The sequence below is a fragment of the Perca flavescens genome, chromosome 16 (assembly GCF_004354835.1).
Source record: "Perca flavescens isolate YP-PL-M2 chromosome 16, PFLA_1.0, whole genome shotgun sequence".
NCBI lineage: Eukaryota > Metazoa > Chordata > Actinopteri > Perciformes > Percidae > Perca > Perca flavescens.
This window is the reverse complement of record NC_041346.1, coordinates 22,279,716-22,292,954: the sequence shown is the minus strand read 5'-3', so window position 1 is coordinate 22,292,954 and position 13,239 is coordinate 22,279,716. Positions and strand designations below refer to the sequence as shown.

At 40.0% G+C, this 13,239-nt stretch overlaps 1 protein-coding gene across 1 annotated transcript in view; it reads left to right on the top strand.

Annotated features, from left to right (window-relative positions):
- pcsk5a (proprotein convertase subtilisin/kexin type 5a) overlaps nucleotides 1–13,239 on the top strand; it is a 32,385-nt gene that overhangs the window by 7,676 nt on the left and 11,470 nt on the right. The window contains exons 11-23 of the mRNA XM_028602107.1: nucleotides 328–448; nucleotides 714–902; nucleotides 1,582–1,718; nucleotides 1,863–1,985; nucleotides 2,181–2,283; nucleotides 2,770–2,960; nucleotides 3,214–3,298; nucleotides 3,755–3,858; nucleotides 3,993–4,131; nucleotides 4,340–4,455; nucleotides 4,762–4,864; nucleotides 12,310–12,446; nucleotides 12,961–13,161. Of these exons, the coding sequence (XP_028457908.1) occupies nucleotides 328–448; nucleotides 714–902; nucleotides 1,582–1,718; nucleotides 1,863–1,985; nucleotides 2,181–2,283; nucleotides 2,770–2,960; nucleotides 3,214–3,298; nucleotides 3,755–3,858; nucleotides 3,993–4,131; nucleotides 4,340–4,455; nucleotides 4,762–4,864; nucleotides 12,310–12,446; nucleotides 12,961–13,161 (1,749 nt within the window). The remainder of the gene's footprint in view (nucleotides 1–327; nucleotides 449–713; nucleotides 903–1,581; nucleotides 1,719–1,862; nucleotides 1,986–2,180; nucleotides 2,284–2,769; nucleotides 2,961–3,213; nucleotides 3,299–3,754; nucleotides 3,859–3,992; nucleotides 4,132–4,339; nucleotides 4,456–4,761; nucleotides 4,865–12,309; nucleotides 12,447–12,960; nucleotides 13,162–13,239) is intronic.

The window sequence follows — 13,239 nt, the reverse complement described above, 5'->3', positions numbered from 1 at the left end:
AGAAAATTAATAATTACATGATGTATTTTGAATCTTCTCAAAACTTCTAATAAAGAAGATGAGCAAAGAAGCTTGATAAGCATATTTCGGTAAATGTTCTCTCAGCTCTTTTTAGGGAAACTATCAAGCAGCGAGCAAACAAACTAATGAGATACTGTGAGCCGAGGAGTAATAAACGCCTACAAAGTCCCCGGAGTGCGTGATGTTTTTTATAAGCTACAGCGCCTTTTCTGCCCCAGCTTATGTAGTATACGTGTGTGTGTGTGTGTGTGTGTGTGTGTGTGTGTGTGTGTGTGTGTGTGTGATGTGTGTGTGTCTGTCTGTCAGTGAGCCACCTGTATGGCTTTGGCCTGCTGGATGCTGAGAGCATGGTGAACGAGGCCAAGCATTGGAAACAAGTCCCCTCACAGCATGAGTGTGTGGAGGAGGCGCCCATCCAGCTGAGCAGGTATCACACAAACTGCACTGCAAGACATCTTTGCTTTGAGTCAGGGCTTCCCTTGATTCCTCCTCTTTTATCACATTTTATCTATTTCTTTCTCAGTTCGCACATGGATTTCTCTCGCATTGATTCTCGCACTTTTTTTTTTTTTTTTCCAACTTTACTGCTCCTTTCCTTGTAACTTTGTCTTGTGCTTCTTGTTTTCTGTCTCCTCTTATCTCTGCCGCTCTCTATGTGTCTTCATTCTTTTACTGTCTCTGTCTCATGACAGAACTATTCATCCAGGCTCGGCGCTGACGTCTGTGTATGAGAGTACAGGCTGCTCCAGCAAGCCCCAGCAGCACGTTGTTTATGTGGAGCATGTCGTTGTCCGTGTAACCATCACTCACAGTCGTCGTGGCGACCTTTCCATTATGCTCATGTCACCTTCAGGCACTGTGTCGCAGCTGCTAGCTAACAGGTAACTAAGATCAAAGCTCAATCAGCTCGATGGTGTTTAAAGCCCCCAACCTCTCCTTCCAGGCAGCGCTGTGACCGTTGACTTCAAGGCACTTAACCCTAACCTTAACCCTAACCATGACCATAACCATTGCCTAATCCTAGTGCCTTCCAGGCAGCGCTTCCTGGAAGGAGAAGTTGGGGGCTTAAAACACTGAAACGCTCAATCACGGACAGTATGTGTGGCAAATACATCATCACCATCTCCCTATAGCTTCATCCCATGGTTTCTACATGCATTAATGTATGGGCAATACCTTCTTTTTTTAAAGCGGAGCATATTTCTCCACAGTTAAATTCTTCAGATTGACACCTTGTCAAATTATGGGGGGAAATTGATTTTGGCAAACACTACTGAAAAATAGCATATGGTGTTTCAGGGAACTGGCATCTGAGAAAGATGGGCAAAATTAATTTCTTGAAAACTGTAATGCCAAAAATACAGCAACAAGACAGACACAAGTGTTGATAACGCTAAATTTAAAATGCATTGGGGGGGGAAAGTAAAATATGTGCATTTTTCAAGTACTCCATTTCAAGCTGATCTAATCAATATTTTATGTAGTAGTAGTTGTAGTAGTAGCAGCGATGGTGGTGTTGGTAGTATTATCATGATTATGTACAGTAATGTTTTGCTGTAGGCCTTTCGACTCCTCCACCGAGGGATTTCAGAACTGGGATTTCATGACAACTCACAGCTGGGGGGAGCAGGCAGCAGGGGAATGGACTTTGAAAATCCAGGATACTTCCTCTCAGAAGAGAGACAACACTGAACTAGGTCTGCTTTTCCTCTTTGTAACATCACAGTATTATGAAACAGACATTAAAGTTTGACTAGAAGAGCAGCTAAAATACAGCGCAGGCCTCCCGGGACAGGCCTCTTATCTTGCTCTCTTCCTGTTTCTCTGTTGTTATTAAATAGGGACGCTAAAGGAGTGGTCCCTGGTGATTTACGGCACTGCAGAGCAGCCATATCCCAGGCATCGTGAGCGAGCCCGATCGGCTGGGATGCCAATGGATGGTGACCTCACTGAAGAATACAGTGGTGAGTCATGTACTCAGCTGATATTAAGTTGTCCCTTGTTCTAGCTCAGACAGCAGCTAGTTTAGTTTATGTTGGTTTGATAGTTTTTTTTTTTTTTTAAATGTAAATATGGAACTACAGTATATCAGCAATCTAAATAACCTCTCTGTTGTTGCTATGACTGTGTAGTGACTTTGCGAGCATTTGCCCTTCCAGGACCCTGCGACCCAGAATGCAGTGACGATGGTTGTGAGGGGCCCAGCCCGCAGCAGTGTGTTATGTGTTTACACTTTTATCTCAAGTTCAAGAACAACACAAGGTTAGCATGAGTACAGTTTGTAGATCCAGAATGCAGTGTACATTATGCGGTGATGCTGCTGCAGAGTATATGGCTCACACATACAGTATTGCAAAGGTAAATAATCAGAATCCGAAAAGCTTTATAAAATTAGAGCAGAACAGCCGATTAAGGACAGTGGCATGTAGAGCCAGAGGTGGGGTGTGGAGAGAGTCAGGGTGGGTTCCGGGCCTTGTTAATAAGGCTAGTGGTGGAGGGGAAAAAACTGTCCTTGTGACGTGAGGTTTTGGTCCAGATGGACCTCAGCCTCCTGCCAGAGGGGAGTGGCTCAAAGAGCAGCAGCAGCTACTATTTAGTCCACATGTTTATACATTATTCCAAATTCTTAAGTGACCATGATTTCACATTATGATGGTGAAAATGGACCCAGACTGTCATTCACTCCCACTCATTTAGAGAATGACGCCTTGTGTCCTCTATGTGCTTTGGTCCGTGTCGGTCCAATAGGATGTGCGTATCTGAGTGTCCCAGGGGTTTCTGGGGCGACCGCCGGCGTTGTAAGAGGTGCTACTCCCCCTGCGAGAGCTGCACTGGGAGTCGTAGTGACCAGTGCATTTCTTGTCAACCTGGTCATCACCTGACTGAGGGGGCCAATACCTGCACAGCCGCCTGTGGGGACAGCTTCTACCTTGACCACGGTTGGATTTTTGGCCTTAAAACTGCTAGAATGATTAGTGTTTTGTTGCATATTTTGTAATTATGCTTAAGAATAAAGAAATAACCTCCAGTGAACCTTTTAAGGATCTATGGTTTACAAAAGAGCTGCAAACAGTTGCGTATGAGCCTGCTAATGAATAGTCAGTTGATGTAACTGCAGTTGAGGGGTGTGTGAGTAAGATTGATTAATCGCTCTGATGTGTATTCCATGTGTATTGTTTGATTTCCCCACAGATGCAAATATGTGCAGAAAGTGCAGTGAGAACTGCTTGAAGTGCACCTCCTACAGCATCTGCACAGAATGCAAACCAGACACAAGGTGAGATAAATTCTCTGATGATGCTTGAATTAACTGCTCGCTGGTAAACACTGCTCTTTCTCTTCCAGCCGCTGAGAATACTGATTCTCCTTGTGCACACACACTCTGCAGCATCATAACAATTAGAAAAAAACTACAATGTTTTTAACTCTGTACTCAAAAGAATGTGTTACCCCTTCATTTTCCACACACAACTCCAAAAGAAAAATGTATCATGACTTCCATTTTGCAGTATTGTCACAAGAAAACAAAACGTCCCTGTCAAATGTAACCATATTGTTCAGCTAGAAGTTTCCAGAATATGGTGTTCACTGACTCAGTTCTTTGAGTACTTGTGGTGGTGTGCTGTGGGTTGGAAAACTGAGTCTACAGTCTGAAGGCAATGAGTCATCTTCATGGTGTCTCATGATTGGTTGTGTGTGTCACGGTGCCACATGCTCTGTCCGCCCTCTCCAGTCTGCAGGGGAATCGGTGCCAGCAGAGCTGTGTGGCAGGATTCTACCTCGACAAGCAGGAAGGCACATGCAAGCCCTGTCATAAGGTCTGCGCTACCTGTGCAGGTGAGAGCACAGGTCAAGAGTAATCAACTGCATAACAACTTTAAATGTCAATAAAATGCATGACATGGAATTGTTTGCAGTACTCTTTTGTGTCTTTCTATCATTTAAAAACATGTTTATTTCTGCAACATCAGGTGCAGGTGTCGTGGCATGCAACCAATGTGCAGAGGGCTACTTGATGGAGGAGTGGAGGTGCGTGCCCTCCTGCAGTGCTGGCTTCTACGCCACAGAGCCAAACCCAGAGATAGCTGATGGGCACAGGATATGTAGGAGGTGAGCTCACTGGTGTGTGTTCAGGTGTGGGTGGTTTGTTTATCTGCTGATTGCAGGCCTTATTCTGGTGGCTGGCTTCTGTGTTTGTGCTCGTTCTCATGCTGTTTGTAGATGTGTGCCTATATGGGCTTTTTTTCCTCCGTTTTTTTTGTGGTCAGTATGTGTGTCTGTGTGCGCATGTGTTCAGTCTCTGTGCTCTCCTCCTCAGGTGTGACGCCAGCTGTCTCACCTGTGTGGGGCCGAGCCGGGGGAACTGCAGCAGCTGTTCCAGCGGTCACAGCCTGCAGGAGGGAGCGTGTGTTGTTAACACTGAGTGCACAGACGGTCAGTCAACCATCTTCTTCCTCTATTACGTGTTGGCTTTACTGCTGCTAGATACATAGAAAGCAACCTTAAAATATTTAGTTCTTACTTCTTTAACTTCTCAAATACAACTATTTCCTTTAACTAAATTAATATATGTTCACAACTGCTGCTAATGTTTAATGAGAGTATAAAGGCTGTTTTATGGACATTTTATATCTAGAAGTATGAATTTAGTGAAGTGTTGTAAATGTATACATGTATAATGATTACTCTTAACTCTGAGTCATATGAGTCAGCATCGTTCTTTTGGTGCATGTCTATCAGGAGAGTACCAGGACAGTAACGGAAAGTGCCACACGTGTGATGTAACGTGTCTGAAGTGCACAGGGCCACAAAGAGAAGACTGCATCAGCTGTGCTTCTTCACGGTGAGTTGGTCTTTAGATTCAGGGTCAGAGGGGAAATTGATACATGTCACTGTTTTCTTGAGTAAAAAATGGCACTTCACCATGATGTGGAGGATCAAATAATACTAGAAAATGCATTTCCTGCAGAAAAGACTAAATTGCTACAATTAAACTGGATTGCTGGCATAATTGCGTAAGAAGGTGAAGAAGTGAGAATAGTTGGAAAAGTGGGAAAGGTTTAATTAGAGTGAATTTCATTGAAATGTAGAATAAGAATAATGATGATGATGATGAACAAAAGTGGAATATTACAGGTTTTTAAAAGCTGTCGCTACACTAAAATGTGTAAGAAGGTGAGGTTGTAGGGAAAAGTGTAAATGGTTCAAATTAATAAGTCGAATAATACCAATATTGCATGAAAGTTTTTATAAAAACTGACGCTAAACTGAATTGCCGGCTTTAATTTGGATGGAGAATTAACTTTAAAGACTTACGAATGAGTTGGTAAAAGGGGAAATGGGTGGGTCAAATTAGGAAATCTCAATCAGCTGTGTTCAATATTTTCATTCAAGTACGAAAAGAATTTACAATGAATGAACAATGTGGAAAATTTTTATGCTTGAATTAATAGGAATTCGTAAATAAGACTTTATTAAGCAGCAGAAGCAGTATAAATAGCTAAAGTGGGAAAGGGGTGAAGGATGCAAAATAAAGGGTAAGAAATGATAGGGGTTCAAATATTTTGCCTATTTGCACTATTTTTTTTTAACAGCAGACAGACCTATTGACAGAGACATATAAACCAATACATATGGAGAGAGAGGCCCCATTTTGACCTGGTATTAAAATCCTGAGTGATCGGATCACAAGCACAGGTGTAAATGCGTACACACACACACACAATAATGAGACATGTGTTGTTGTTGAGATATATATATATATATATATATATATATATATATATATATATATATATATATATAAAAAATAATATCAATTGAAATGTGTTTTGTAATTTTTATATGTGTGGATTGAAATGTGTTTTGTAATTTTTCGTGGGAAAAAGGAAAGAGAACAGAGGCTGGTCCTTTTTAAGCTGTAATCACGCCTGGCTTTGATGTTTAATTATAACACCCTTTTTTTGTTTATAACTGCTTGCTACGGAGATTAATTTAAAGTAAAACTTCCCATCGAAGACGCCTAAAAAAAAAATACGTCAAAAAAAATCTTAGTATAGTATGTCGAAAAAAGTAAAATATGTCAAAGTATAGTATGTTGAAACTAGCTGAAAAAAATCAAAAGTCATAGTATATGGAAAAAAGTGAATGTCAAAAAAACTTAATAATTTATCGAAAAAGGACAGTATAGTATGTCGAAAAAAGTATAGTATGTCGAAATAAGTAAAATATGTCAAAGTCATAGTATGTCGAAAGTCATAGTATAGTATGTCGAAACAAAGTCAAGCTAGAGTATGTCGAAAAAAGTCATAGTATGTCGAAAAATTATGATGATAAAAGTCGATGGATGGATGGATGGATGGATGGATGGATGGATGGATGGATGGAAAAGTGGAAGAAAGTCATGGTATAGTATTTCAAAGAGAGTCTGGAAGAACATTCCACACAAAAATGCCCAGCCTGGACTGGGGATCAAACCAGGGGTCAGCATCTGCACTGCCTACTTAGTGGTGCTTGTTGGAACCGTGCTACCATGCAGCCAAATAGAATACATTGAAAACAGTCATAGCATAGAATGTTGAAAAAAGTCATAGCATAATATGTCAAAAAAAAGTAATATAGCATGTCAAAGAAATTCTGGAAGAACATACAAATTCCACACAAAGGCACAGCCTGGACTGAGGATCAAACCAGGGGTCAACATCTGCACTGCCTACTTAATAGATCTTGGTGTAACCATGCTAACCACTGAGCCCCCATGCAGCCAGTTAGACTATGTTGAAAACAGTCATAGCATAGTAATTAAAAAAAAAAGTCTTAGTATAGTATGTTGAAAAAAGTGATTAAAAAGTCATAGCATAGAATGTCAAAAAAAGTCTGGAAGAACATGCAAATTCCACACAAAAAGACACAGCTTTGACTGAGGATCGAACCAGGGGTCAACGTCTGCACTGCCTACTTAAAGCTACATTGTGTAAGAATTTCTCCCATCTAGTGGTGAAATTGTATATGACCACCAACTGAATATTACTTTGTATATTGTACAAGATTAATAGTGTAAGGCAATATTTACAGCGTAGGAAAGAAGCAACATAGGTTTGTGTTTTTAATGTATTTCTCTGAGCAGTATGAACAATCATGTCAATGAAACTGAAATTAGCAATTAGTCATAGGCGTCGATTACGGTGGGTACGCGTATCTATCAGATTTTGTAATGAGTCATTTTGTACCCACCACTTTTTTTTTTTTAAACTCAAGCTCAATTTAGTTAAAAAAAAAATAAAGTTCATAATGCATATAATTCATGAGCGACAGATGCCAACAAATCCACAAAAATCTATATCCCCACAGGGCAGGCACAGACAGCCATTCTGTGGTGCAGAACTACAAATATTGTGCTGCACAATATGACTTAAGCACCTGCACCGTTATTCCACGGGACGGTGCATAGGCTCAGGCGCCTGCTCGCACTTCAACACCGCTCACTTGCGCTCTAACTTCGGATAAACTTTTTTTTTTTTTTTTTTTTTTTTTTTTTTTTACACATCTCAAGGAGCCAGATTCCGTTTTTTTTCGGAGTTGAATTGGAACTTCCCCTGATCTGTAGGAATCATTCTCTCCATTCAAGAGGATTGTGTTTGCACTGAAACCCCAGAAGCAACTCTTTGCTCAGTTATTGGTGGTGATGGTGCAGTGGATATAAAACATGCCTTTGGTGTTGGAGATCTGGGTTCAATTCCTACTGCGATACATCAACCAATGTGTCCCTGAGCAAGACATTTAACCTCTAGTTGCTCCAGAGGCGTGCAACCTCTGATATATAGCAATTGCTAAATGACATGTAGTAATAATAATGTAAAGTTATTCAGTGTCCCAAAAGTACTCCAGAAGTGTTTTTATTTATATATTTTTTTGTTTATCCTGCGCAGCTCCTCTCTCTGAGTCTGTCACGTCATGTCACATTGTCTACATGGATACATGAAGCAGAACATAGTGGGTCATATGTCTAATGCTTTTTGAAAAATAAAGGCTTTCTTCTTCGTAAAATGTATCGGACATCATCACATCAACAACAGCTACAGTACAGCTTCTTTCAAAACATGACCTGCGCGAAAGAGAAAAAATAAAATGAATGCGTCATTGTACCCAGCACTTCTGAAAATGCACTTCTGAATGCGTCTCTGTCCCCAGCACATTTCAAACCAAACTGATGCCCATGCTTAGTATCTCCATTGTTTACACGCAGCTGTTCTAGCTGTAGCTGGTCTGTGTTAAAACTCCGTTACGTGAGTTGTCTGCCAGGGAAATCACAACACCTATGATTATGTTTATGTTACAAGGTAGACAATTTATTTTTCATCATTGACACGAGGAAAAGTATGCTAGACATCACTCTAGCGTTATGCACAACCATGGTATAGTTAGTCAAGTAACTATAAAACTTTGAATTTACACAAAGGCAGAATTACCTTTTGAGAAGAAAGCAGGCAACTTCGGTGTCCCTTTTTAAAATCCTTGCTCCTTATTAGCTCTTTCCATCTTGGAAAAGCCACTTCAATATTAACTTTGGGCTTGTTTCTTTGCCTGTCACATTGTCGTTTTAATTCTCTTTTTAACTTCCTTGGCAACTCCGTTATCTTCTCCCCCTCTCTGGCATTCGTCACGGTGCCACGGAGTTTAAAAGCGCAAAAGGCGGAGGTATGTCCCTCTTTGGCTAATGTATTTTAAAGATGGAGGCGCAACATAGCGGCCATCATTCGAGTGAGTCGTTCGTATGTATTCTGAATGATTCTACGCGTACAAGAATACTTTAATTAGTTGGTGGAAGTAATTACACATGAATGAGCCTGCAAGAACAAAGGGGTTTTTGCTAAGAATCAACTCAAAAAATTACACAATGGAGCTTTAATAGTTCTTGCTGCAACCGTGCTAACCATTCAGCCACCGTGTAACTAAATAGACTGTTAAACAGTCATAGCATAGAATGTCGAAAAAAGTGATAAAGTCATAGCATAGTATGTCAAAGAAAGTATGGCACGGCTTTGACTGAGGATCGAACCAGGGGTCAACGTCTGCACTGCCTACTTAATACAGCGGGGAAAATAAGTATTGAACGCATCATTTTTCCCAGTAAATATATTTCCGATGGGGCTGTTGGAATGAAGTTTTCACCAGATGTCAGTAACAACCCAAGTAATCCACACATACAGAGAAATTAAAATATTTATGTCCATGACAAAAGTTATGTGTAATAAAGTGGAATAATAATGGGAATAATAATTGAACACATGAAGAAAAAGGGGTGTAAAAAGGCATGGGAAGCAATCCTGCCCCCTATAAATACAAATTAATATCGGCTGGATTAGTCCTAATTGATGGCCTATAAAAAGATTTCTCATTACCAAGGTGTCACTCAAGAAGCATTTCATGATGAGTAAAAACAAAGAGCTGTCCCAAGACCTTCGCAAGCTTATTGTAGAAAAACATACGGATGACATTGGTTACAGATGAATATCTAAACTTCTGAAAGTTCCAGTGAGCACTGTTGGGGCCATTATCCAGAAGTGGAAAGAACATCATTTCACCATTAACCGGCCACGACCAGGTCCTAAGAATACTTAGAGGAGTTGTCGAAGAACCAAGGACCACTCGCGGAGATCTTCAGAAAGACCTGGAAGAAGCAGGTACAGTTGTTTCAAAGAAAAAAATTAATAATGCACTCAACCGCCATGACCTCTATGCACGCACACCACCCAACACACCACTGCTCAAGAAAAGGCATGTGGAAGCTCGCTTAAAGTTTGCTGCACAACATTTGGACAAGCCAATGACATACTGGGAGAATATAATCTGGTCAAATGAGCCCAAAATTGAACTCTTTGGCTGTCATAGCATACACCATGTTTGGAGGAGAAATGGCACTGCACATCACCCTAAAAACATCATTCCAACAGTGAAGTTTGGAGGTGGGAACATCACGGTGTGGACCGTTTTTCAGCATTTGGCACTGGCAGACTTCATATAATTAAAGGAAGGATGAATGGAGAAATGTACTGTGACATTCTTGATAAGAATCTGGTGCCATCCACCAGGATGCTGAAGATGAAACGAGGGTGGACATTTCAGATCCCAAACACACAGCCAAGGAACCTCTCAATTGGTTTCGGAAAAAGAAAATTAGAATGGCCCAGTCAATCGCACAACTTGAATCCAATTGAAAACCTCTGAAGAACTAAAGGAGACTGGAGTTCATGGAAGATGCCCCCGGAACCTTCAAGATTTTAAGACAGTATATGTGGAAGAATGGGCAAAAATCACAGCTGAGTAACGTGTGCGACTAGTTTCTTCATACAGGAGGGGTCTTGAAACTGTCATTACCAACAAAGGCTTTTCTACTAAGTATTAAATAAATTTCAGCCATTGTGTTCAATACTTTTTTCCTGTGTCATTTCACTTTATGCCCAGGAGGTGAACTGGCACCTCTCCAGCTACCAGTCCACCACCATACTTTGTCTGTATGGGTACTTGAGCCAGCAACCCTCCAGTTCCCAACTCCCTACTGACTGAGCTACTGCCATCCCCAAGTAGTAGACATAGTATGTCAAAAAAAAGTCAGTATAGTAAATCAATAAAAATGTAATACAAAATGTCAGTATGTCGAATAACCGGGTTCCTGCAGGGTCTTAAAGTCTAACATTTCAAAATCAAAATTTTAAGTATTGTGTTCTAGGTCTTAAATAATTGTCTATGTCCATGTAACGCTACCTCTAATGCTCATTGAAAAATATTTTTTTAATTCTGCAGTGTTGTAGTCCTTTCTTTTGCTTGTCCAAATATAATTCACTGTATGTGTACAGATATATTGCTCTGTTGCTTTTATGTAATTTGAATACATTTATTTACTTGGCAAGTACATTTGTGACTCTGCATTTTGTTACTTTTATGTCGTGATATAGGTCTTAAATTTCATTTACAAAGGTCTTAAAGTCTTAAATTTGACTTGGTAAAACCTGCAGAAACCCTGAATAAAGTCATAGTATAGTATGTTGACAAAAGTCATAGTATGTCCAAAAAAAAGTGAAAAAAGGCATAGTGTAATATGTTGAAAAGTGATAGAAAATTTCATAGCATAGTATGTCAAAAAAAAGTCATAGTATAGTATGTCGAAAAAATCATAGTACAGTATGTTAAAGAAAGTGATGAAAAAAGTGATAGCATAGAATTTCGAAAGTCATCGTATAGTATGTTGAAAAAAAGTCATAGTATAGTATGTCAATAAAAGTGATAGTATAGTATATGGAAAAAAGTGAAAAAAATGTTCAGTGTGCGCCCTATGTCTGAAGCTCAGTCCTTGTCGCCCCGTTGCTGCATGTCAATCTCCCTCTCTCTCCCACCTTCAAAGCATAGTATGTTGAAAAAAGTCCTAGTATAGTATGTTGAAAAAAGTGAAAAATTCATAGTACAGTAAGTCTTAAAAAGTCAGGAATAACGTGCAAATTCCATACAAAAAGACCCTTGCCCAGAGTGCTTGTTGGAACTGTGCTAACCACTGAGCCACCATGCAATTTAATATTTAAAAAAAAAAAAACTGATGCAGAGCTAACAGGCACTTTACTGATGAGTCGATTTAAAGAAAAATAATTGGCAACTATTATAATTAAGTTTCAATTATTTTTCAAGCAAAAATAATAAAAAGAAATCCGCTTTTCTTTGTCATACATCACTGTAAACAGATATATATTTAGGTTTATGAACAAAACAAGACCTTTGAAGACGTTGCCTTGGACTCTGGGAAGTTGTGATGGCCATTTTTTTCACTTTTTTGGCATTTCATAGACTAAACAATTGATTAATTGAAAAAATAATAGACTGATTAATTGATTAGATCAAATTTTTAAAAGGCATTTTATTTGCCGCTTATGGTCTGTTGCACTCTACATATTGTCAGAAAAAATGACACTATGACAAAAGACAGTAATTTACTGTATGGAATGTTGGGAATAGATTAGTCTTGCTGATATATTGCTCATCAGTAGATAAATTGGTTATCAACAATTTCAAATAATCAGCGCTGGTGTCTAAAAAATCCCTCATTACCTCCAAGTTTAAGCGACCACCCCTCCCTCTCTTCTTGCTGTGTCAACACACTCAGCTTTATCTGTGTAACTCTACCATATGTTACATGCTGGGATAAAAATGAGTTCAGCTCATTTGCATAGACATAATTCAAAGCTGTTGATTTTGTGGTGCAGCAGAAAAAAGTGGTTCTGATGTTGTTGTCGGCTGCAGGGCTCTAGATGCAGGCCGCTGCATGGCGGAGTGTGCCAAGGGCAAGTACCAGTCAGGTGGACAGTGTCACCTGTGCGACCACACCTGTGCCACCTGTGTGGATGCAGGGCCTGCCAACTGTACCAGCTGTGACACTGGTAAGGCCTGAACACATGAATCACGCTGTTTGTGTGTGAGGTACGGTTTTTCTCACTTTCTAGTCGCTGTAATGGGCTCAAAATCACTTGGTACATGCATGCAAAGCAGATCGTCTTAAAACATATAAATCAAAATGCATTTTTACCTAATTATGCAAATGAACAGACAGTGAACAGACCATTCTGTAAAAAAATAAGTAGCAGGATTATATTAATAAATTGTTCTTTGTTTGAAGACATTTGTGTGCTAAAATTTGACTTGGAGACTTGTTTTGCAGTACAGTGAGTAAAATAAAGAGCGCCAATTTAAGAACTATACTTATGTAGGTGAATGGTAAGCTAGAATTTGTGTGCATTGCTCCATAGAATAACATATACTCTGCACTTAACAAGTCTATGTATTTTACCAACGTTAGACTAAAATCCAAATGGAACTGGCTATGGAAAACCAAATGTATGCATGACCAGGAAGTTCAACATCATACTTCTTTTAACCATGGTTGTTTTCCTCCAGATAAGTTTGGACTGGAGCGTTACCTGTATAAAGGCCTGTGTGTGGACGCCTGTCCTGAGGCCTTCTACCACACCGAGGAGAGGAGTTGTGAGCCCTGCTCGGACCACTGCCGGCTCTGCTCGAGCCCCACCCACTGCCTCAATTGTAACTCCTCCTACTACGTCTCAGATGGAGTGTGTGCTAAGCTGGAGTGTGGGGAAGGTAACAGCATTTTGTATGAGCTGGTTTTCTTATCTGTCATGCTACACTGTCTCAAAGAGGACCTTGAAAAGCTTAGTC